The sequence below is a fragment of the Vidua macroura genome, chromosome 9 (assembly GCF_024509145.1).
Source record: "Vidua macroura isolate BioBank_ID:100142 chromosome 9, ASM2450914v1, whole genome shotgun sequence".
Taxonomy (NCBI): Eukaryota; Metazoa; Chordata; class Aves; order Passeriformes; family Viduidae; genus Vidua; species Vidua macroura.
In genome coordinates, this window is record NC_071579.1 from 2,045,434 (window position 1) to 2,071,078 (window position 25,645).

At 42.3% G+C, this 25,645-nt stretch overlaps 1 protein-coding gene across 7 annotated transcripts in view; it reads left to right on the forward strand.

Moving 5' to 3' along the window:
- Window positions 1-13,735: 13,735 nt before the first annotated feature.
- The window catches only part of KIFAP3 (kinesin associated protein 3), a 67,922-nt gene continuing 56,012 nt past the window's right edge, over window positions 13,736-25,645 (forward strand). For 3 of the 7 annotated variants that reach the window (XR_008438348.1, XM_053985073.1, XM_053985074.1), the window contains exons 1-9: window positions 13,926-14,004; window positions 18,249-18,380; window positions 19,616-19,770; window positions 20,903-20,958; window positions 21,446-21,587; window positions 22,692-22,791; window positions 23,536-23,660; window positions 24,133-24,231; window positions 24,937-25,115. Coding sequence is in view for 6 of the 7 variants with exons in the window: in XM_053985073.1 (XP_053841048.1) it covers window positions 13,970-14,004; window positions 18,249-18,380; window positions 19,616-19,770; window positions 20,903-20,958; window positions 21,446-21,587; window positions 22,692-22,791; window positions 23,536-23,660; window positions 24,133-24,231; window positions 24,937-25,115 (1,023 nt within the window). In the remaining variant the exon portion in view is untranslated. Of the gene's footprint in view, window positions 13,870-13,925; window positions 14,005-18,248; window positions 18,381-19,615; window positions 19,771-20,902; window positions 20,959-21,445; window positions 21,588-22,691; window positions 22,792-23,535; window positions 23,661-24,132; window positions 24,232-24,936; window positions 25,116-25,645 lie in introns of those variants that run through there. The other 4 variants (XM_053985075.1, XM_053985076.1, XM_053985078.1 and 1 more) reach the window with 3 other exon arrangements.

Sequence of the window (25,645 nt, forward strand, 5' to 3'; positions counted from 1 at the left end):
TGACCAAGTTTTTAAGAACAGCACAAAGGTGACCGAGCCTTCACCAAGGAAAATAAATCTTATTCAGAAAAATATATTTGATTTTCTTTTAAGTGGGATCAGTTCCCTAGCCTAGCTCACAGCTGACATGTGGGAATTTGTCACGTGCCACAGTCTGGGGCCTGGAACAGCCACCTAGGATGGCCGTGGCTGTATGCATAATGCAGACCTCCCTGCTTCATCCTGTCAGAGAGGTGTGCTGCAGGGTGTTGGAACCCTGCTGAGAATTTCAGGCTTTCTGTGCTGACAGGCACTTACCCCCAGAAGAACACTGCATTCCACCTGAGGCTGTGGAGAAGGCTTCCAAAATGGAATGACAGCACTGGGATTATGGGTGTGGAGTTTGGATAGAAGTGTGTGATATCACAGGGTGGAAAACCTAGAGTTGAAGGTTCCAGAATATAGTAATAGATATAAAGCAAGATGGAGGTTTTAGGGCAGAGGCTGCTCCTTTTTCTTCACTTTCTTCTCCATGGGTTTGTGTAATTGGATAAAAAAGTCCACATTATGGGCATGGGTGGTTGGTTATTGGATTAAAAGTGAAAATAATTTAGGTGTCATTTCTTAACTGGACAGTTGATCCTTAAAAGGCCTTGTAGAGAGAGAGACAGGGCTCCATTTTTAGTTTATTCGGGTGAAGTGCTGTAGAACTCAGGGTTTGTGAGACTGTAACAGAGATAAGAACTAATAAACATCTGAGTCCAAACAAGAAATACCATCTCACACATTTAATCCCAACCCTGGCAAAAAGAAGCAAAGAACCCACACCAGGGGGTGCCACAACAGCCAAAGGTAATCCTGGATTCACTCAGCAAAGTGAGATTTTCTCTTACCAGACACCATAGACCCCATAAGAACTGTTGGGCACTGTGGCACCCACACTTGTCTTTCCATGGCACAGTTCTCACCCAATACAAATGTATCAGAAATAACAGTTCTGGGAAAAACAGGGTTAGTTTTTCATGGTGAATGTTGATTATAACTTTTATAGATAAAATTGTGGTGGGTTTGACTCACAGTAGTCCTGCCTACACAAAAAGAGTGAAAATCTCTAGAAGGCTGCATAAACAGTACTATTATTTTACCTGCATGTGATCAAATCCCTGTTGCAGCTCTGTCATCTATGAGTTGCTGTGGACACAGCCTTGCTCCTCAGATCCTAGTGCAGCTAAGCAAGTGAATCTCAAGAGCACTGAGCCTTTTAAAGCACTTTCAAAGCACTTCCTACTGCTGTGAACGATTAGATCAAACAGATTTGTGCCCAGAACTGTGTGATAAAGAGCACATAAATAGCAGGGTTGGGTTTGTTGTTTTTCTGGGGGGGGGGGGGGGGGGTGAGGGTTTGATTTTTTTTTTTTTTTTTTTTTTTTTTTTTTTTTTGGGTTTTGTTTTGTTTTGTTTTCCCCACAAAGTGGATGCTTCATTTTCTATTTGTAAACAACAGCATATTAATATTTTCTGCTAAGAACAACTCACAAGTGGTTCACGCTGTCTCCTAAACTGATACTCTGAACAGGAGTAGTATCGGTCTACCCAGAAGCTGTGAATAATTCAAGCACTGTTACACATCCCACATCTGCATTAACAAGAAGTGTGGGGTTTGAGTATGGGCACGATGACACCCATACTACCTGTGGTGTGACTGCTGAAATGTGAGCAAAGCCACATCTCAACCCTGGTTTCCTTTCCCAAATGCCCCTTGACTCTTTCTGAAGTTGAAGCCAGCTACCCAGCCTTTTTCTTGGTGGTAGGGACCCTGGAGAATCCAGAGTCTGGATAAAGTGGAGTAAACTAAACCAAACTAACAGTCTACACATCCACAATGTCTGCCAGTCGTTGGCTTGAACAGTTTTTAGTCTAAAATAGGAATGTGCTTGTATTTATGTGGGTAAGCAAACAGTTCCTCTGTGTGTCTTCCTTCCCAGGAAATCAGGCAGTCCTGCGACAAGAGGTTTAGCAGAAATTAAAATGAGGGATCAGCTAGAGAGGCTTCTTGTTAAAACACCTGCAGCTCATCTCTATCTAAGTAGCCCAATTAAAATCAGGTATCAGATGGTTTATGATGAGTTACTGCAAGAACCAAGGAGGATCTGCTTGTTGGAGCATCAGGATATTTCACGAGGGGTTGGACTTGCTTTTGTATTAGTAGGTAACTATCTGTCCCTGCAGATTTGAGCTGTACATGTACTTCTGAAACACATCAGCTACACAGAAGAGGAAAATAAAAACATGTGTACAAGCTCCACGTATCACATAGATCACAAAGGGTCAATGTTGCCTTTAATTGACTGTGTTCTGCTTACAAAACACCTGGTATGCAATCTAATTTCCACACAGACAAGCCATCAGGACTGCTGTAAGATTTCTCTTTATCTTAGAAAGTCCTCTATAGTCATTCCTCTCCCTCACACTCATGCTTGGCATATGCTGTCAGGAATAGATTTGGTTAAAGCAAGTTATCTTTGTTCTGTGACAACAGGTTTTTAAAAGTTCCTGAGAACCATGGGATCACGTCAACAGAAGATACATGGGCAGAGAGCACACATGCAGTTCTGAGGGCAGTGAAGAACAGCTGCAGGTTGGGTGGCAGCTGGTAACCTTTACCTGCTGCCTGGATTGTTCTGGGGTGGCTCATTCAGAGCAGCAGTGAATGCCCCGTCAGGCTGGAAAACAGCAATATGACAGTGGATGCACAAATTGTCTGACTCGCTGAGGTCCGGAAATCTTAGTCACAATCCTGAACGCCACTCATGGGTCCCATCAGACTTAGCAGTCTTCAAAATTATTACAGTGGAAATAATTTAGTTTTGAGCTGACTGTGGAATTGAGAAAAAAAAAAAAAAAAAGTACTTTGGGTTTATGAGAAGCTGAAATAATGCCCTTTTCTCACACACAAAAATTTCTGTGTTGGGCCAAACAAAATGTTTTTGTTTGTTTGCAGGGCTATTTCCCTTCTAATTTTTTATTTGTTTATTTGTAATCAGATTCAGGTAGATTTGGTTTCAGTCTATCATTTACAACTGCAAACAAGAATAATGTCTCCAGCAGACTGGTGAGTCTTGCAAAATCACTCTGTGTCAAGGAAATGCAGAGCAAAGCTTGGGCAAAGACCCAGCCTTGGGAGGATAGGACTTCTGATGTCTCAGGAGAAACCCTTGCTTTGAACCACATTTCCAAAGCAGAGTTCACTGCTTGTAGGTCAGGATGACTCACAGCCTTCAGGGCATATCCTGCACTATTCCCATGTGCTTTCATGGGTGCAGTCACAGCAGCAATCTGTTATCGTTTATACAATTGGAATTTAGCAATCTGGAATTCCATCTAAAGCAACAAAACACAGCATCTGAGCCCTATGGGTAAATATATTTTAAAATTAATGTAACTGAAATTGGCCAGGGCTCTATTCCTATGGAGGGAACACACACTTCTCTCCTTCTAATCCTTCTAGCCCTGGTGCCAAAACTAAATTACATTAGAAAGGGAGGGAGTGAAGCCACTCTTGAGTAGGAGAGGCAGCCTGAAGATTGTGTCCCAAGCACAGTGAGAGTCCCAGCAGGACCCTGATTTGGAGATCCACAAACAGTATGCTAACACAAATAGCAATATTTGGGGAGGACTCCTGAGCTTTGGCTGTGAGGATTTTATTTGGTTCTGGCTAGGGACGCTCAGCAGTGCTGAGGATGAAGGGAAGGAAGGGCAGGTTTCCTGATGAAACTGCAGCAGGGGCTGCTCTGTTGTTCTTGATAAGAAGCATGACAGCTGTGCCCACAACATCTGGTTCTCATTGAACCCTAGTGAGAGTTCCTTGCTGAGTCTCTTCCACCTCAGATGTGGTGGTTTAATTGATGGAGCCTGAGAAGGTTTTAGGTCCTGCATGGAATGCTGCCTTTCACTGTGATATGTGACACCAGATACAGTAAGGGCTGGGCTGCTCAGAGTCATCTTTTAAAAGCATTTCTTTTCAATGTTGAATTTTGAGTCTATTGCCCTCTGTTGGCTCAAGCGCAGGGTAAAGCTCTTTTTTGAGGTGAAAGCTAACAAAAATCTCCTCCTGGCTGAGTGGGGAGACTTGTGGGGAAAATGCAGGATCACATCTGCTGTAGCCTTGTGCATGTGAGTGTGCACAGTTCCTGTGCCCCCACAGCTCTGTTTAAGAATGCAGGCACAGCTCTAACCAAGGAGGAAGGGGCTCTGGACACTGCCTGTCTCAGCCATTGAAGGCTGCACATAAGAAGAAAGTTTTAAGGAGTGATCAGAGGGGATTGTGGTTTGGTGAGCAGGGATAAAGAGGATGTTGCAAACTCACAAAACAGCACAAAAAGCAATGCAGAAACCCCTCAGGGAGAACTGGGCAAGTGGGAGGTAAGTTAGCCTCAATGTCTTTCAGCTCTGGCAGAAATGCTTTGGTGAAAAGTCTCTCAAGGGTTTATTTTCAATTCCAAAGCGAAAGAAAGATGGCAACCACACCATCAAAGCTCCTTCTGCACACAACACTGCCAGAAAAAACATGCCTTTCCACTTCCTCTCAGCTGGATCCTTCCTACCTAAGGCGTGAGACTGACCCATCTGCTCAGACCACAGTGTTATCCTGTGTTTGACAGCCACTGGCAGCAGATTTAGGGAACAGCCTAAGTCCATTAGGTAGGAAATGTGCTTTGGCTAGCTCTTAGCACAGAGCCAGACCAGGTATTTTCCTGAACTCTTAGAAGGCCAAGGCATGAAGCCCCCCCCCAGTGTGGGAAAACCAGAGCACACACTGGTGATGTGATGTGGAAGGAGTGATGGCAGGAGGGGGTAGCCTTTGTGTGGAGTGTGACCATCCCAACAAAAGAGCAACTCCACCCTGAGAAAGAAGAGAGTGCAATGGCTAACAACAGAGCTGTAGAAAGAAGTGCTGTGTGCAGACTACTGATGAGAGAGACCATTTAACCTTCTCAATCTGCATCTCTTTTTGCAGAGGCAGAGATGTAAAGATCCAGACTTTCAATCTGCAGCTCTGTGGATCCCTCCCTGCTGTTGGCTCAGATAGCAAACATCAGACTGGCTTTCCCTGATCTGATACAGAGGCACATTTCACAGCAGTGCTGGTGAACATCATTTCAGTCAGAACTGTTAGAACTGAACTGGAAAATAGATTGCTCTGTGAGCCACAGAGCAACATGAGAGCTTCTTTTAGATGCGTGTCTTTCTGCTTCCATCTGAAATAAGCCCTATAGCTCCTCTCACTTGCCATCCATTGGGAAAGATCCACCCTGGACAAGAAACTGCCTGTGCTGCAGCCAGGCTGGAGCTGCTGTGGGACAGCTTGGCCAGTAGTTCCTCTATGCTGTCTGTCTGTTTGTCTGGAGAGTGTGCACGGAGGGACTGACCCCTCACTGCTGCCAAAGAGCTGAACTCTGCTTAACTCTCCCTCAGCACAGTCCCCACCACAGGTCTCTCCCTCATCTGCCCGGCAGCCAGAGCACACAAACCTCTAGAAACTTAATTAACTTGCAGACTCCATGCACATCTTTCAGTGGTGATTGCACTTGGCCAACATGTCACGAGGGCATTAAGAAGGAGGGAGCAGAAACCTGATGAATGCACGCATAGGTAAAGCAAGATAAAACTAATTTCCTCAGGAAGTCAAAGAAAAACGAGCTGAGAGGAAAAAAAAAGAAAAGTTGACTGTAGAGAACAAATATGACAAGTGACCTTGAAAGACCTCTGGCACCTTTAGCTCCTGAGAAGGAACAGTCTGGCAGAAGCCTGTGAGTGTGTTTGTGTGTGCACAGCAGGGAGATGAGGGGGGTCGGGAGCTGTAAGCAGCATTTTTTGTGGATCAGTAAAAGTATCAGGAGTATAATATCCCTTGCATTTCAGATACATTTCAGTGTCTGTGACATTGCTGGCTTGATCAGCCTTCATCCTTAACCTGGCTCTGAGTTGTGTGGAGTTTCTCAATACCAGGAACTCGCCACTTAAATTCTGTGCATGCCTTGAAATTAAATATACCATTTCTGAAACACTAAGTGATAAATATCAAGGGGAAAGAAATCTAGATTAAACTCAACTCCTGGACAGCATAGACACACAGGAAGATGGAGTGCAGAGACTAGAAACACACCTCTTACTGCTCTTACACAGAGGAGTGGCTCAAAATCTGCACAAACCACCTCTGTTCAGCACTGATGTAGAAACCTACATAATCAGGACCGAAAATTGTTTACTTTGCATTGATACTTTCTAGATAAACTCTCAGACTAGAACAATTCAAAAGCCAAATGGATGTGTGCTGTCCTTTGGAACCAAAAAATGATCAAGACGTGAAAGGTTTGTGATGGTTAAATGTTTCCTCCAGAGGCTGGGGATTAACAGCCTGGGCAAGTAGCAGAGGAGGGGGAAAAAAAAAAAAAAGTAAAATAAAAGAAGAAACTCTTAGGTGACCTGACAAGGGAAACTTAAATCTTATTTTTAAGAGGTTAGGTTGTACTAAAGCTTGAAAAATTAAATCCACAGCTGTCTCCAGAGGACTATATCTCACTGAGAAAGCTTCAAGTAAGTTTATCATGTATCCAACACCTAGACATTGGGCCTCAGGGACCACTAGGATAATATTTCCTCTGGATTAGCAAGAAAGCTAGCAAGTGACATTTGTATGAGACTAACTTTTAGTTTAAGGGGTTTTCTTATAAAATGATAAATGAAGAATGAGCACACTGGGAAGGAAAGTTCTTGCAGTTTGTAAATCCAATACATCCCCACTATTTGTTTAAAAATGTACTGTTATCTCCTGAATTAGTTTTATTTAGTGACATCAGTAATTTGATGTTTTTATGTATGTCATCCTCCCAGTGAGGATCAATGTGGTCTTTACGAGCAATATTTTTAATCTCATAATCCCCTTTATGAGAAATGCTTTTAATTTCAGAGACCACAAGCACTGGCACTGAGGCAATATGTATGAAAAAAATTCTAGGGGGAAACTATAGGAAACAGAGGATGGATCTGGCACAATTACAGTGCTTTCCTTCTTCTGGGATTCTTCACTACTAGCCAGTAAAGCCCAGGATATGTTGGAATGCTACTAATTAACCCACCTCACTATGCCTTGCCACGACAACCGATATGCCCCTGGCTTCCAGGGGAATCTCATGAAACATATGAGATGCTCAGCTGGGTGAGCTAAGGACAGCTTTAATGTGCTAACTCTGAAATCTGAAATCCAGTAGCAAATCGAGTTTTGTACAAAACAACGCGCAGACATCTACACAAATGCTAATGTTGGAGTTTTGTAGCACCAAGCACTTTTTAAAAAAATGTGTTTCACTCTTTCTGTGTCTATATAAAATACACTGGTGTGAGGAACAGGCCATGGGTCCCCACAGCAAAATGCCAGCAGTCTGTGGATGAGTTACAGTAATGTAGCTTTATATGTATTTATTCGTATTTATAATTGTAGTTCTTCCCACAAAGAACATCAGTGACAGTTGTGTTTTCCTGCTCTACAGAAAATCCTCAGTTACACACCTATGTGCTTCTCTGGGCCTGCACAGATGCACATGTAGGAGGTGGAATGAAGAAAAAGCATAAAGAGCAAAATTAAATGGGGAAAGTGAAATAAGGGGAATGGCTTAAACAGCTTACAGATGGTAACTAAATTAGCTGAAAGCTGAAGGATTCTTTTTTCAACACACAGCTCAACAGCACTGTTAAACCTCCATTATTGTAACCCAGAAGCTCCTGAGAACCAGTAATTTCCAGAGCTGAACTCCTGGGCTCTCCTATTTTCTTACTCATGGGCCAGCCAGACCAGTCCCTGTTTTTTCCTTCCCCCAGTGCTTTCCAAGCTCCTGAAAAGCACAGCTGGGAGGGTGAGGGAATATTCTTTGCCCCATGTTCCCTTCCACCTCTTGGGTCTTCTGTTGTCACCCCACACCATCAACATCCTCCTCTGACAGCCTCTTCCAGCTGCCCCAAATGCTCTCCTGCTTTTCCCTCACCAAGCAGGGCAAAGGAGCAAGTGTACTAAATCAAACCGAAGTTCAGCCTCTGCTTGGTTCCTTCCACAATGGAAATAAAACAAATTGGCATCAGGACAGACCCTGGGAAAGGATTTACTCTACACTCACCCACATTCTCTTTCTTAAACTCCTGATATAAAGACTGGTAATAATGGGGAAGCATCAAGTCATAAATCCTAAGGTAAGTCATTCCATGTGTTAAGTGCTATCCCAGTAAAATTTTATGCTTTATTTTGGGTCTGAATTCATCTAGCTTGAATGTCTTTCCTTGTACTTCCATTCTGCTACACTCCTGATGTGCTTTGGCTAAAATTTAGTGGAAACAAATACAAAAATACTGCTATGTGTAAAAGTAGAAGAGTTTTCCCTAATATGAAGAACAATGCTGGTGTTGTCCACGTTGGTTTAAAAACTCAACAAAAAAATTTTGGCTGTAAAGTGCAAATCTTCACTTTTTAATAAATAGCCAGTGTCTGAGGTATTTAGAATTAATATTGAAAAATTGATATTTCCCTCTTGAATCCATTTGAAATGAGTTAAATGTCACTGGAGCAACACCACTTCAGCTGAGGTATTCATTCCTTGCTCTCCCTTTGCCTTTTTTGGACAAAAACTGAAAAAAAGGCAATTATTGTTGTGCAAAGTAGAAACAATTTGATGATCACATGCAGAATCCTTTTCTTTTGAAGGGGAGGAATTCCTGATTTATGATGAAATATAGACTTGTTCAAGTGTAAAAGAGACCCCTCCTTGAAAACACTTTAGCTAGTGCTTAACTTTATTACTGTGGCAAAATTAACCATGTGCTTGAGTGGTTGCAGAGTCAGAACCATAAAATGTCACAGCCTTTATAGCTACGAGTCTGCTTTCTGCCTGCTGCATCTAATAAACATTAAGAGGTGAAATTCTGTCCCCACTGGGCTGAGTGGTAAACTCCCATTGATTTCAGCAAAACCAGGATTTTGCACAAGAAATCCCCCTCATTGTCATTAGGGGTCACAAGATGACACGAACAGAGAGAGGCCATCTGTTCCTTCTTGCATGGACACTTCTATATTTTATCTTTTCAGGCTGTTTGCCAGAAAATGAGGAGAAATGGAGAATGCAAATCCTAGTGCAGCACAAACACTGAACATCCATACTGGCAAGTAGGTGTGGCACTTAGGGATGTGCTTTAGTGGTGGATTTGGCAGTGTTATGTTTATTCTTGGGCTCAATCTTAAAAGTCTGTCCAACCTGCACGATTCTAAAGATTCTACGACAGTGTACAACGTGCTGTTCTGCCTTCCTCCCAGCACAATTCCCTCTTAAAGGCTTGGTATCGAGTCAGGCACATGGAAGTCCATGTAGATGGTTACTTTACCACAACCCCAGCTCCAGAAGGAGCTACAAGGCCATCAAAGAGTATCAATCCCATGCAAGGCAGCAATTCTGATTTCAATAGGCCAAAGGAGAAGACAGAGCTCTGCCCTACAGTGAGCTCGCTATGGAGAGATCTGCTTCTTCTCACATCTTTAGATGTTTCTTTTTACATCTAAAACAATGGAAACCTACAGGTTATTTTCTTTCCTGGTTTGAATGAGTTGAAAATTGATGCATTTACTTAGCTCAGTGTTATTATATTATATAAATATATTTAAAATATATTTATAAGCTATTTAAATATATAAAAATAAATATTTAAACATTTAAACGTTTAATATATTTAATATTAAAATAAATAAAACCCAATAAATATATTTAATATATTTTTATATAATATCTATATTAAATTTTAATGTAAATATATTATAGATATTTGAATGTATTTTATATATATAATATATTTAATATATTTGAAATGTATTTTAAATATATTTAAAAATATCTTGTATTTTAAATCTATTATAAAATACAAACCAAGCTCTTAATGGAGGATCTTTTTCTCATTTTTGTGAAGTCTCACATTCAAGAAAAACGAAAGCACCCAGGATTTGCCAGCACAATCACGTGTCACACTGAAAATGACCTTCTCCTGTGCAGATGTCACTGTCACTGCTGATCAAAAAGGCATTCAAGAATCACCTTGATCTGTGCTCCAAGATTAATTCCATCCTGAGGAGTTAAGCCAGACTTTCCCTTTGCATATCAGATTTTGCTTTGCCTTGTCTCACTTTCTCCTCCCAGTATAAACGTTTAAGCCCAGGGTTTATTACCTCCATTCCTCAGTCCCTTACTGCGTGACAGCACATCAGAACATCATCTCCATCCCCTACGGAGCTGCACAGTCTAATCACCTAACGTGTTTCCCTGGGAGTCATCCTTTCAGAGCGCTCCACTTTATTTTAGCTAGTAAAGAGTCTTATGTAGTTTTATGCACACTTCATTTTACAAAGTCTAGGCAAATGTCCCATATTCATGATTTTTCCCTACAAAACCACTGGATTCTTTTTTTCCTGAGAGCAAGATGCAATCTTTGATGGACAGATTACAAATTTCAGGGTTGCTTTGGTTTCTCAACTCCACAAGACACAAGAGATTAGTCTATTACATTTCAACAATTCCATTTGCTACAGAAAAACAGTGTTGGCTATTTTGGTTGATTTTTTTTTTCACAGTGATGTAAAAGAAACCATTTGAAACATTTTCAACATGGAGTCTTATCATATACCAAATGCTCATTGAAGACAATCGAAACACTTTTTTTTTGACTTAAAAATCACTGCTAGTATCAGTACTTTTCAATACTAAGAGAAAAACTAAGAAGAAATAAAATCAAGTTTACCATGAGGCAATGTGGTGGGTGTTGCTCCAATGTCACTGAGTGTATTCTGTCCATCTGGTTAATACATGTCTGCAGCTTGACCAAAAAATATAAATTTGGGAGGTTTTGCATTAAAATGTTGTTAATTACTCCATCTGTGCTTATTCTACCATAAATATATATACATATACATACATATACCATATGGGAACACTCCACACCTCTGTGTCTCCTCGTTTTTTACCCAACTGCTTCACTCCTCTTGCCCAATTTCTCCTCATGCAACTTTCTCACCACTCTCTTCCTATTCTGATTTTCTCTGCAGCTCCCAAGCTCTTTTACACCCTCTTTTATATTCCCTCACTACAAAAAAAAATCTCTTCAAGCTGACTCCAGAACCATATTTCTTACAACTGTTCTACAAAAGAAGCCAAACTGCCCCAAAGCCACCCAAACAAAAGAACAGACACAAACCTCTTGTATATTCCAGCTTCTGCTTGCAATTTGACCACCCTTCTGGCTCAAATGCCACCCTCTCTTTCCTCCTCCTCATATATACTTGTAGCATGCAGGTGAGGGGATCTCCAGAGCCTCATCCCATAAACCTCATCACACTATAAGGACAGGGATGTAAGGGATTGTGCAAAACAACATCAGAAGCTCAGGGCAAGGCTGTAGAACAAAACCTCAGGCAGCACGTGATCTACAATCTAATTTTAGAAGACTCCACCGTGCAATACGTGGGTTTTGGTGTTTATGCCATGAAGTTTTCTAAACCCAGCATCAAATGGTTGTCACTGCCCAACAGAATTGCCTGATCTTGGCAGTGCTGGTGGCTCAATACCTACAAAGCTGAGATATTTCACTTGGACTCTCTCCAGGCTCTGCTGTCCCTTCAGGTCCTGACAAACAGCCAATTTTAACCCAAACATCATGGCACACTTAACTGGAATAAACATTCCTTTACTCATATTTTTTCAGTTCTCACATTCTTCTGTATCATTCTCATCTTGTAATCTTTGGCCTATTTTCCATAGGTGTCTAAAACTAGACTCCATTTACAGGCATATGTGACCAGATAAATGAGATAAATTTGTGGTGAAATAAATGAAGACTGTCAGGTCTCAGTGCTCAGTAAATATCAGAGTATTTATATGGCTTCAGAGTTTAATGTTTAGCTTATGCTTATCTAAAGAGCTGCTGAAATCACTGGAGAATTATCATTCTGATTAGGTAGCTGTTTTGGTTTTTTTTTTTTTTTTTTCCTTTATGACAATATTACTGTGATAAAAATAAAATGAGGCTAGTAACAAGGGTGTTATGTTCTAGCAATCTTTTGTAAATTCATTGCACAAAGATAGCACTTCATATTTCACAGGGTACTTTCTTTTTCCATTTTCTGTTAAAACAAAGGCAGGCACTGTGTGGATTCCACAAAATATTTTATTCTGCTCTGTTACAGATTATGAAAGTATAAAAATTCTTTAATGGGATCAGTAGACATTAAGTATTTATGCATATTTTGCCACAATAAAAACCAAAGCTTTGTTGTCTATTATTTATTTCTGCATTACCCCTACGACTCTGGGTAGACAGAATTTTCAGTTCTACGTTACAGGGCAGTAAAGAGTACTCCAAAAAACTACAGCCCATTAAGGTCCTTTCTGAGACCTCTGGATATGACACTGTGTGCTTGTTCTTTAGAGTGGCTTGGAGACAAGATAAAGGGACAGAAAATTCAGGTGCTGGCTAAGCATGTAACTTTTCCAACGTGATTTTGGATTTGCAGCCACTTTGCCGGAGTCTGGAGCTACAGCAGTGTCATCCCCGTGCTCTCTGTGTGTCAGTGACACAAAAGGAAGATTATGTTTCAAAACACCAAGGCTGCCTTTAGGCTGGGCTTAGCCAAGAGCTGGTGCTGAAGACCAGTGACCAGCTCAGGGGGCCATAATGGGGCGGGACACCACAAGAGCCCTTCTTCAGTCCTCCTATAAATACTGCACACAGGGTCTGGAGCATCTCTGGATGAGGAGAGACTGTGGGAGCTGGGACAGCTTAGTCTGGAGAAGAAAGGGGAACTCATCAATCCATATAAATGTCTCCAGGGGAGGTGCCAAGAGGATGGTGCCAGACCCTTTTCGGTGCTGTCCAGCGACAGGATGGGGTGCAACAGCCATGACTGGAAACACAAGAAGTTCCACCTCAACATGAGGAAGTTCTTTGCACTGAGCGTGGCTGAGGAGGCTGCCCGGGAAGGTTGCAGATTCTCCCTCTCTGGAGGCAAAACCCAAACCCACCTGGATGCATCCCTGTGTCACCTGCTTTGGGTGACCTGCCTTGGCAGAGGACTTGGCCAGGACGATCTCCAGAGGTCCCGTCCAACCTCAGCCACGCCGTGATTGTGTGAACACTGAGATTCTCCCTCACTCCTGCTGCTCGCAGTGTCCTCAAGTACCTCTCACCAAAAGCAACTCGCTGATTAATTGAAAAACCATTTCATAATCTGGCAGGAGGTGGCAGTGATGCATATCAATTTCAAAGTAATAAGCATTAAACAGCGACAGAAGACGAAGTAAAGGGGAACCAACCCACCTGCCTCTACTGTAGTGAGGTCAGGTCACTTTTCACTCTCAGCCAAGTCTCTACCAGCTTGAACCGCAGCTGATCATACCGACGCCCAGAAACGCCGCGTTTCTAAAGTTTAGAAACTTAACTTTTGCGTACATATTTAGGGAAAAAAAGAAAAAAAAAAGCCAGGAGCGGCCTGTTCCCGGCCGTGAGGGACCGGGAGACGGCGGGGCAGCGCCTCCCCCGCGCCTGCAGGGGGCGCTAACGGGGAGGGAAAGGCGGCGGGGGTGGGGGGGGGGTGGGTGCGGTGAGGGCGGCGCGCGTGCGCGGGGGAGCGGCGGCGCGTGCTCAGAGCGCGCGCGCGCGCGCGGCGTGGGGCGGGGCTCGCGCTCTCCCTGGTAACGAGCACCGCGCGCGCGGGGCCGCGCCCTGCCCGGGCCGCCGCCCCCCCCCTCCCATCCCCTCACAGCCCCTCACCGCCGCCATGCAGGGCGAGGACGCCCGGTACCTCAAGAGGTAACCGGGGAGGATGGGCACGAGGGACGGCGGTTCGTGCTGGGTGGGGGCGGGGGGAGGGAAGTCGTAGCCGTTGAGGCTCGGCAGCTTGTCCCCAGGGATGGAGTGTGTCAGGCTGTGGGGTGCGAGACACAGGTGTCGCGGGGTGTTTGCAGAGGGGTGGATGGGGGAGTATAGTGGAGCTGAGGGTGTGGTGGGGGGGGCGAGTGGGGAGAAGAATGGGGTGGAGTGTGAGGCTGAGGTGTAGTGAGGGCTGGCTTGGGGATGGATGGGAGATTATAGCTGGGGAGGTGACAATGGAGAGTGTTTTGGGAGGGGTGATGATGAGGTGGGTGGAGGTATTGCGAGTGAGGAGTGGCTGGTTTGGAGGCTGACTGGAGGCTGTGGTGTGCTGGGTAAGATGGGTGAGGGGTGTGGGAATGGGAGACAGATTTGTTTAGGCTGTTCCCCCTCAGCCTACCCCAGTCTGTTGGGCAGAAGATTTGGTTGAGGGTTAGGGATGAGTGAAGGTTACAAAGGCAGAGAGGTGGGGTGGGTGCTGCTGGGGAGAAGGTGGGGTTTGGAGGGTGCTCTGGTCTGGAGATGGCTGTGGCGACATTTTGTGGTGTGTTTGGGACTAGGCACTGAAGTGCCAGCAGGTTGAGAATGTCAAAGGAGAGTAGGTGCACTTAGGAGATGAGTGGAGAGGATCATTGTGTATTAGGTGCTGGGATAGGGCAGGTGGCTGCTTTGGGGGTCAGGGATGGGATAAGAGACAGTAAGGCCAGGTTCAAGGAGCAGCTGGGAGGCTGATTCGGAGGAGATGTTAAGAGTATGGCATGGCAGATTGGGCAGGACAGGTGACGTGAATGGAAGAGGTAACTGGTGTATAAAGTGTATGATCTGGGTTTGGTGTTGCAGGTGTGATGAATGAATGGTATCTTTTATCTGTCTATTTGACAGTGAAACCAGTCAGCATAAAGAATAGGGCCTAAGCTGGCAGCTCTTGGATCTCTGTCAGTTGTTTCAGAGCAAAAAGGAATCAATCCCAAAAGATGCCAGGTCATCTAGGCCTCTGTTCAGGTGTCATGTGTGGACAGTGTCACTTCCTCTTATCGTGCTGGTGATTTTTTTCCATCACGTCTTGAATCCTACAGAGTTCCTGCTCTTGTTTTTTACTTCCTTTCCATTTATTAGTATTTGCAGAATTTCCTGTTCAGACTGTCTAGGTTTTGCTTTTTCTCCATTTACATGCCACATATTTAGCTCCCTAGCTGGAAGCAGTGCAGGGAAAAAAAAAACCCTCTTGATAGTCTTTGAACATCCATTCTGTCATAGCAATGCCATGATAGGTAAAAATCAAATGCCACCCTTAATTAAATCAACAGCTGTAACTTTAGAGCAATGCCTGTTTTTTTAGCCTTACCTGTTCAGTTCGTACCATCTTGCGTGATTTTGTAGGAATCTTTGTTTTGTAGTCATCCCTGAAACAGGTGTAGTTGTCTCTCTTTTTGGGGAGCACAATCCCAAACCCTGCTGTGCTGTTTAAGGTGACCAGGCTGGTGTGCAGGTCTGGTACTCCTCTGCTCCCTGCTCCCTTTGTCACCCTCCGTGGGCACTCCCCCTCCCACCAAGTCTGACTTGCTGGGATTTGTTATTGGATTTTCAGCCTTACCCACATGCACCGTTTGTGCCACTTTTCATTAGGATAGTTTGCTTTTGCTTTTTCCCTCTAAAGGAATTAGTTAATAAAGGATATTAACACTCCAGCTTTGGTTATGTGAGCTCAGCTTGCAGCTTTTGTCTGTAGCAAAGGCCTTCCTCTTTTAAACCTTGAACTGACTGGGTTCTTGTTGACAAAGCAAGCAGTGAAGTGAAAGGACAGGCTGATGTGCATGAGAGCTCCCCAGTGCATTGCTGCTTCTACTCATTATAATATCAGCAGTTTCAAATGTTTTATGACATGATTTACAGACTCAGGATGTGTAGAAAATCAGTAAAGAAGATGTTTGTAGCTTTGAGGGAGAGGAGGGGATTTTTTTCTGTAAATAAAGATTTACCTTGTGATGCTGACAATATGAATGCAGAGTTTTCCAAATGAAAAACAACTTCATTGTCTGGGGAGTACATTTTAGTGTAGGTCCTCAAGCATTTCACAAAGTAGGATTTTCAGAGGGGAAACTTGGCTGTGCCTTGATTTGTGACTTCATTAGCTCAGAGAGGGTGTTTGTCAGTGTGAGAAGGCAGAAAATCTCTGCAGCTCTAAGTTCTTCAGTTTCTTCTATCTATCCCTCTGGAAGAAAAAATTAAATATGGGAAGTCCTAAAACTGTTTAAGCAGTCTTAAGCTAAGGCTCTCCTGGTTGCTAAGCTCATCAGTGGTTTACTGTTGCCAGAAGGAGGAGGTTTCACTCCTTCTTTTCCCTGATGAGAAATAGGAAGTGTTGTTCCTTTTCTATAGTTAGTTCTGTTACACAGTGAAAAACTTCCTCTCCAAAACATGGAGAGTTTTCTGTTGGATTGCTTCAATTGACTGTGACAGGGACTGATGAGTCCTCATGTTGAACTCCAAGGTGAGTGCCAGGAGCAGGGATAACATGGGAAGATCTAATCCTTTGGGCAATGATGAACTGTTAGTTCAGCAGCTTTATTCTTGTAAAATTTTACCAAACTGTTCTCTACTCATACTTTTATTTATATCTGTAAATATTACTAAGCTGTCACTAACGAGAGCTTTGATTGTCAGGAGCCCTGAGTGTTTGCAGTTGGCATCTCCTGATAGATCTTAATGTGGGAGAAATATATTTGGAGGTGGAGAGTGAGAGCTGGATTCTTTTGAAGTAGATTTGCCATAAGCTTTCTGTCCTGCAAGGCTGGACCTCGTGAGAACAGAGAACAAACTGTAATGAAACACCTGCTTCAAGGTGCTGTTAAAGGGGAACAACCCAAGTCTCTTCAAAAAATCTCGAGTCATAAAGAGAGTTTTGCTGTACTTTCATGGAAAATGCTACTTTCCAGCACTGGTGAGATATTTTTGTTTGCTCTGAGTATCTTTATGTCCTTGCAAGGTTGGTAGTTGAACTGGACTCTTTGTTTCCCACAGCACACTTTTGTGGTTTGTGGGGTTTTTTGGGCAGCTGTATCTCAAGATAAAGGTATTTTTTGCAGCTGTACTCTGCAGAAGGAAAAGTGGACACCAGAGTAGCTGGGTAGATGGAGACACATTTCAAACATTTTCTGCTGAGAATGGTTACAGCACTGGCTGCATCTGGATTTGCTGACATTTCCAGCTTTATGAGGTTGAAGTTGTTTTCCCTGATCTAATTGACCCAATGCCATGGCTACCTGCTATCTCCTAGATGCTGATATGACTGCTGGTGAAGCTACTTGTAATTCTCTTTTTGGACATGATCTGTCTAAAAAACCTGAACACGCCACAAAAAACCCACTCCACATCCCAAAAGCCAAACCCACATTTTGGAGGTGGTTTTAATTTACAGTGTTTTTGCATTCCTGGTTTATGGCAAGATTGTACATATTCAATTGGCTGTACCAAGTGGAAAAGGAACAAGTGTCATCTTTACCAAATAAAAAAAGGTCACTGTATTCTCTGGATGTGGTTCTACCACTGCTTGAAAACAAATGTGTTGTGTCTTCACCCATCTGAGCCTTTCCTCAGGAGCCTTGGATCTGCATGGACACAGAATTATTGGCACAAAGGAGGAGAGAGCAGGACAGGCCCTTTTGGCACTGACATACACCAGAGTGCTTCCCTGGAGAATACTTCTCCCAAGGATCTGTAGCTGTAGAAAAGCAGATAGAAATGATTTGTATCTTTTGATGGCAGCTGTTGATTTTTGTAATCCCTCAAGCCTGGCAGCAGGCACAATGAGGTGAAGAACAGTAGCAAAGAGGTTTGTGTTTCAAGAGAGAACAGTTAAATTGAAATACAAATTATTTGTAATTCTATCTCAAAGAATTGTAACTACTAGGAGTTAGGTAAGAGAATGACAGAAAAATTCCATGTGTAGAGGACTGCATTAGGCCATTAGACAAAAATTTGTCAATACTGACAGGGTAATGGGGAATTGACTGGGAAATTCACCTGCTTGGTGAAATGCATCTTTTTACTCATTGTAAAAAGGATAACTTTGATTTCTTTCCTGATTTCTGTGAGTAGGGCTTAACCAGTGGCTTGGATATTCTGTACTACGGGTAGTAGCCAAGAATATGCCACTAGCACCAGGCTTTGGTACAGCTGTGTGGGATGGAGTATGGTATGGAAGGGAGAGCACTACTTGGGTTTAGGGCCTGCATAGCACAGGAGGCAGGTAACTGATTTCTGCTCTGGTGTGTTTTCTGAGCTTTTCATTTAATCATTTTTTTTTCCCTTTATGACAGGAAGGTAAAAGGAGGTAACATAGATGTGCATCCATCTGAGAAAGCCCTCATTGTCCATTATGAAGTGGAAGCAACGATTCTGGGAGAGATGGGAGACCCCATGCTGGGGGAACGCAAGGAATGTCAGAAAATGTAAGGTCACAGCAAGCTCTAATATTTTATTTCAATCTTCATAGTCACAGATTCAATAACTCAGAGTAGCACCTACCTCTGAGAAATTGTAGCTTGTCATCTTTATAGAACTGAGTGCTGGACTAGCAGAGCGTTTCAAAGCCAGGAAATAACATGTGCCTGGGAAGGTGAACATCTGAAACACGCGTTGTAAATTGCTTTCCAGCCATGTCCTTTAAGGTGTTTTGTAAAGGAAAGTGATGACTCCTGTTTTACATGATGGGTAGTTGAGGCAGAGAAAAGTGATTGTTTCCTGTGCAAATGGTAGTTCATGTTGGAGCAAGAAGTACATTGAACTTCCTGACAACCTTATGCTCCAGCTGTTGGCTCTCCTGTTGTTTTGATCTGCCCCTGCCCAACCAGCGAATTCACTACTTTATCTGCATTTCACTTTTGCCTGGTTGATTTCTTTCAAGGCCATTAAAATATTCCCCACTGAAAAAGCCCAGAGAACTATCATAACTGCATTTTTCAAGCTGCAAGGTTGGACCTATTTTAGGGGAGTTTTCTCTCTGTACTGGTTTCTTTTTGAAAATTTGAACTGAAGTGGCTGCCTGTGTGAGTGCATGTTAGAAGAATAATTGGGGGAAAAAGAAAGAGAATCCTTAAATTGTCTCAGATTTTTGAAGATATCAGAAGCATACTTCTGTCATCAGATGAATCAACATAACTTGCATCTGCAAGATGGTGGAATTCCTTTTTTTTCCACCCTGTTGTTAATGCCCACAGAGATTTCTTCCTGCTCATTGCTTGTGGACCTGGCTGCAGATCTGCCAGAGCTGTGGGAGACTCCTGGCACTACAAAAGAACCTTCCTGTGCAGACAAACACTCAGAGCTGTCTCTCATTTGGGGCTTTTTTGTCTGCAGTACTCCTTTGTGGTCTTGTGCACTTTTTATGGGGTATATTGCAAATCAATGACTGTCTTTTGTATCTAAGATGGTTGTAAGGGATCTGTTCATGCAGCAGCCTTTAATGTTGCTGCATGTCAGCTCATGAACAGTTACGCTCCACCAAATCTGTTTGACAGTTGCTTGCCACTTGGAGTTCAGAGGCACCACTTTGACATGAAAGGCACAGGCACTGGGTGTATCGGGATCATTTCTGCTTTGAGAAATTCTTGACTGTATAAACATAATCAAAGGACTGAAGATAAAAAAAATTTAAAAACTGAAAAGAGACTTGTCTGTGTTGCAGAATTCGGCTGAAGAGTCTTAATGCAAATACAGACATTGGTTCACTGGCTCGAAAGGTTGTTGAAGAATGCAAGCTCATTCACCCCTCCAAGCTTGCAGAAGTAGAGCAGCTGCTGTACTACCTGCAGAACCGCAGAGATTCCTCAGCAGGAAAAGGTAAAAAATACAGGAACAAAGTAGTTTGGGACAGGGGTGCCTCAGCCTTGAACAAATAGTGAGGTGTTCCTAGCTGAGAGCCCAATGTGCCTGATGTACCAATTCTCTGGGGATGGTGAAGCAGGGGACATGTATCTTTTATCACCTTTGGTAACAATTATTATCTTGAAGTGAGATTGAAGGAAATTACCTTTTTAACAACCAAATTTATTTTATTATTGTGGTTACATTTAGTATTGATGATTCTTACTGGCTGCCTTGTGCTTTAGCAGGACTTGAGAGGTACAGATTCGGCTGTTGGGTGCAGCCTTGTCATATTGAGTCTGCACTTACAGTGACATCAAAAGTCTCTAAGAGGATCTTCCTAGAAAGACCTCTGCCATCACCTCTTGCAAGGGTACAGAGTGTGCCTAGGCTGAATTTGGACTATGTGTAAAGCTGGACAGTTTCAGAGCCTGACAAGCTTTGGTCCAGTGTAGCAGACAGCCTGGGGTATTTCTCTTATCTTGTCAACTAAATTTCCTGGCCTCTTGGTACTCCTATTTATGTCTTAAGTTCACCTTAAACTTTCTGCTCAGGGGACAGTTGAATATTTTACATTAGATTCTACATTATCTTTAGGTTACCCAGGTTTCTTGCAACCATGAAATGTTGTTCTCAATCTGGATTCCTAGTGAGACAAATTTAAACCGAAGATTTATGTTATATATGGGCTTTGATTGTAAGAGCTTTGCATGTTTTACCCTTTTGCACTCTGCATTTCTGTGTCTTGGTGTGTCACAGGGCACAAGCAGAATCAGAGCTGCTGCCATCTCTCACTGTGGGAGTGAGTGTTGCCACTCTGGGCTTGATCTAAGGTTTATTACCCTCTATCTCCCCAGCTGATAGGGCTATCACTGATCATTTAGACTGCGTTGTCAAAAGGCAGCTGGGGATTTGTTTTACTCCCTAGGGACTATTCAGGTTCAGAAACCTGTTTCAGGTTCAGAAACCTGTTCGTCTGGCAGGTCAGCTGGACACAAAAGGACTTTGACCTTGATTTAACTTAGAGTGTTCATTATGAGAACACTGGATATGCATTTGGCCTGTGTTTGTGTGTAACTTAACTGCACCCATGTCTTTTTCTTTGTAGAAAAGAAAGAGAAAACCAGCAAGCCAAAGGATCCACCCCCATTTGAAGGAACAGAGGTAAATATTGGTGTTAAAAGAGAAATGCAAACCCTGTTTACAACTTCAAAAAGCAGTTACAAAAGTGAGGAGGGGAGAGGAAATGCTGAATTCTTGTGGTTTTTAGCTTCTTGTTTTTTAAACAAAGAACTTGGTTTGGAAATACTGCACAATGGAAGAAAATTATCTCCATAAAGGGTAAAATATTTGACTTGCATACTTGCCCCTCCAAGTATCGCACACAGCAGGACAGCCAGTGCGATCTGGAACATCAGACAGGGCACAGAGTTGTGTCTGAGCATCCTTTGATTTTTAGGAATCAGATTTCCTGGTATTCATTGGCAGTGATTCTGCAGGTGTTGGAGTTGTTTAACTTGTATTTTATTTTTGCCTAAGATCTGTACTCAGAAGCTGAGTGCCCTTTGGTGTCACAACTGAATAACATTGTGATTGCTGGTGTTGAATTGCCATGTCTCTCAGTGAAACCCTTGCTTCTGACTGCTTTCAGATTGATGAGGTTGCCAATATCAATGACATGGATGAGTACATTGAGTTACTGTACGAGGACATTCCTGACAAGGTGCGTGGCTCTGCCCTCATCCTGCAGCTGGCCAGGAATCCTGATAATTTGGAAGAGCTGCTTATAAATGGTAATTTTAAAACCTAATGGTAATTTCTCTTGATGTGCTGTTCATTTGTGTCCAGGGAAAAGTAGTTCACCTTTTATTTGGGATTTTCTTTAGTTTGCTAGGCTCTATTTCTCTGTATATAATAAGGTGGCCATCAAAGCTGGCTTGGGTCTCTCTACGAATGGATGCTGCTCAGACTGGTCTTAGGTGAGCCTAATACTGAAATCTTCCTGGCCTCTAGAGGCTTCAGCTATTTTTTTCTGATCCTAGTTATTTTGATGCCAAATTAACTTCAGCTGGCATTACTGCTGGAGATGGGAATGTATTGGTGTATTCTGTAGATTAGGAAACTTGCCTTGAAAGGAGGATTTGCAAGCTGACATGAGTTAATTTTGTGATTTTCTTTCTTTGCCCTTTTTGTCTCTTGCTGAGTCCTTATACCCTCATGTATTGATGACTTCAATCCATGCCCATCTTGTAGTGCCACCACAGAAGATGGGATGGGAATGGTGAGCCATGAAATAATGGCTTGTCCCTATGAGTTGTTGAAAATATTTAGTGCTTCATGTTCCCAGTTGCTGCTTTTCTGATCAAGGAACATGGTGTGCGTGAAGAGAGACTAGCTAGGGGATCGTGACTGGGAAAGTGAAATTAAATAAGACAAGGAGAAACCAAATTATTAAATAATATGAAGTAGATTCGGGGGGAAAGTAAATGGAAAGATGGAAAAGAAATACTGTCTGTCCAGGCAGAATTTAAAGGGGATTTGAAAATGAAAATTATAGTGTTAGGCAGGGGACACAATGTAGTATGGAACACAGAGCTGGCAGAGGCCACAAGATCTGAAATATAGTGGTAGTTTTAAGATGAATTCGGTGTTTGGTTGCACTTTCCTTCCATCTTGCTGCCTCTTAGGGTTTGTGACAGGATGACCACTCAGGTACTCTCTGGTACTGTCTCCAAACAGAACTCATGAGGAGTTTTGCCTGTTAAAATGAGATACCTCTGAAAGTGTTTCACTAGAAAACTGATAGAATAAGGTGTATTGAAATTCTGAGGCTCATAATAAGCTAAAAAGGAGGAACACAAAATGCTTATGCTTCTTTAAATCTTGTTTCACTTCAGAAACTGCCCTGGGTGCATTGGCTAGAGTGCTGAGGGAAGACTGGAAACAAAGCATTGAACTGGCTACCAATATAATTTACATTTTCTTCTGCTTTTCAAGGTGAGTGTGGAGTCGCTGGATTTAGGAACATAAAGAATGTAGCTCTGCTTAATGACTTTTTATTTGTTTTCTGCTCTGTGCTACAAAACTTCACTGAAACAGGAAAAACAGACAGAAACACGCGTGTGCCTCAGTTTTATCACTTGTAACAAAAAGAAATCTCATGATGAGGCAGTTTGTAAGTGAGCTGGGATGAAGCTAGTAAAGATTCTGACTCATAGCTTTGTGTCAGAAATGAAAGGTGGCTGAGCTGCCAGCTGTAATTTCCATCTGCACACCTACAGGGAAGAAACAATGTTCAAAACTGAAATGAGCACTTGCTCTTATTTAGCAATGCCAGTGTTTCTGCATACCCTGCCTAGAAATAATTCAAGCAGAAATTGCATTTACCTTGATTTTAGGTCTCTATTTCTGGTGAGGAGAGAGTGCTCTGAAGCGCTTGCAGTGTGGAAGGCAGGGCTGAGGGGAAAACCTTTTCCTTTATGCATGAAAATTGGAATGTGTTTTTATTTTGATCTGGAACAACAGACTGTTTCTTGCCTTTCTACAAGTTGAGAAAATACTCATGTTTTCAGGTATTGTTCTTGTTTTGAAATAATTTTCCAATAGGAAAGTGCTTTAATGGGGCACACTGTAAATACCTTTTTTAATATTTCATGTGGTGCAGTATTGCTACCATAGATGTCAAAGTAGATATGGAGTTGTTGGCATTTATTCCTCACAAGTATTATTTCTTCAATGTAGTTTCTCTCAATTTCATGGGATAATCACACATTACAAAATTGGAGCTCTGTGTATGAATATCATAGACCATGAACTGAAGAGACATGAGCTTTGGCAGGAAGAACTTGCTAAAAAGAAGAAAGCTGATATCCTTTTGATGTTCTGGCATAGCCTGATGGCTTCTGCCTTGTCTTGATGAGTGTTGTTGGGTTACACAAGATGAGTACACAGCACCTTCTGTAAAAGCAGTAGAATTCACCAGAAAGTGCAAAATATAATTGCAGATATGAGAAAGACCAAGTGTGAAGATTTTGGGATGTGGAAGAGGTTAAGCTGAAGCTACTAAAGCAACACAAGAAAAAAAAAAGTTGTATTTTATCAGCAGGATGTCTTAGCACATCTGTGCTGCTTATTGGGGTGTAAAATATCCCAGTCTAGATGGAGAGAACAGCCATGGCCTGGATTGCAGGTGTAGCAGGCTGATGCTGAGGAAGAGTCTTGACACTGGGTATTCCATAGATCCCTTGCTTTTCACTAGTGATTGAGGAACACTTTTGAGGACAATTGTCATCCAGCCTGTATCACTTTTCTCTGAACTCCTTAACTTCTGTAATTCACTTGATGAAGATCCTGAAAATCAAACCCTGAAAAAGGACTATGAGAAAACTTACAAGAAATACAAAGGGCTGGTTGTCAAGCAGGAACAGCTGCTTAGAGGTACCAAATCCAAAGAGCAACTTATTTTGTTGTTGGTAAATGTGGCTGAGGGATGCTGTTTGATTCTTGTTATAAATAGGATGTCTTAAACATCTTGAATGTGTGGATGAATATGGAAGAGTGTTGCCAAAGAACGGGGAGAAGACAAGTACTTAATCAGATTGTTTGACACTGTTAATAATTTTAAAAGCCATTTGTCAGAAGAAGAAGAGCAAAAGTGATCCACTCTTCTTTGCTCATGATGTTGGTTTGGGAGGAGTTGAGTATATGGGTTTTTTTTTAATTTGCCTAACTTAGCTTGTATCTGACTCTTTGAATAGATTTCATTCTATCTCAGTTTTTGTACTAAAATACACTTCATGTTAGATTGAAATTATCTGAGTGGCAAACCTTTCCTGAGAGGGGCTTTTTACTGGTTCCTGTTGGAATTGAAATAAAAAAAAAATACAAACCACACAACATAAAAAGCTTCTAGTTATAATAATTCTAATTTTTTTTCAGAGCTATGATTAGAACTAATCTTATTAATGCTTTTTAAAGAGGCAAAAAAAAAAAAGCATTCACTGACAATTTCCTTCAAAATGCATTGAAAAGGGATCATTATGCTTCTGAAAGTCTTGTCTTCAGCACTTAAAGTGTAAATAGAGACTTGTTTAGCAGTGTTGGGTATGATCTGTTGGTGTGATTTGTGTTGACCTTTGTTAGTTGCAATTTACCTGCTCCTAAACCTTGCTGAGGATACTCGCATTGAGCTGAAGATGAGGAACAAGAACATTGTCCACATGTTGGTGAAAGCACTGGACCGGGATAATTTTGAGCTGCTTATCCTTGTTGTAACCTTCCTGAAGAAACTCAGCATTTTCATGGAGAACAAAAATGATATGGTGAGGCTTGTAGCACTCTACTGCAATGTTGGAAAGGTTGGGGTTCTGAAAAGTTTGTGTGGTTGGAGGGAAGAGGGAAACATCTCTGTTTTCACACTGAGTATCTCTAGCACTGATTATCCTATTTTGTTACAAGTAAAATAAGTGGAAGAAAAGCACAACATCCAGTCACAACCTACTGCAAACAGTTTTGAGGAAATGTCATCCCAAACAAAGAATATGATGCAAAATATGATCCACAAAATTCCAAATTTTGAATTCAGCACCTCAGAGTCTTGTCATATCCCCACTTCTGGTGATGCCCATGACTCTGCCCCCACACTGTACTCTTGTGACAACATATTATTGTTTCTGCCATGTATTGACTTGGGAAGAGAGATATTTATTCTTCTGGAGTTTGCTGGACTAGTTTACTTATTTCCTGTGTCAGATTGGTTCCTTCCTGCTGCCAGTAGCTCCTAAGAATTTGAGGCAGTTATTCTTCATTAGCTGTTGTTTTGGTTTTTTTTGTGAAGTCTTGCACTTCTGAA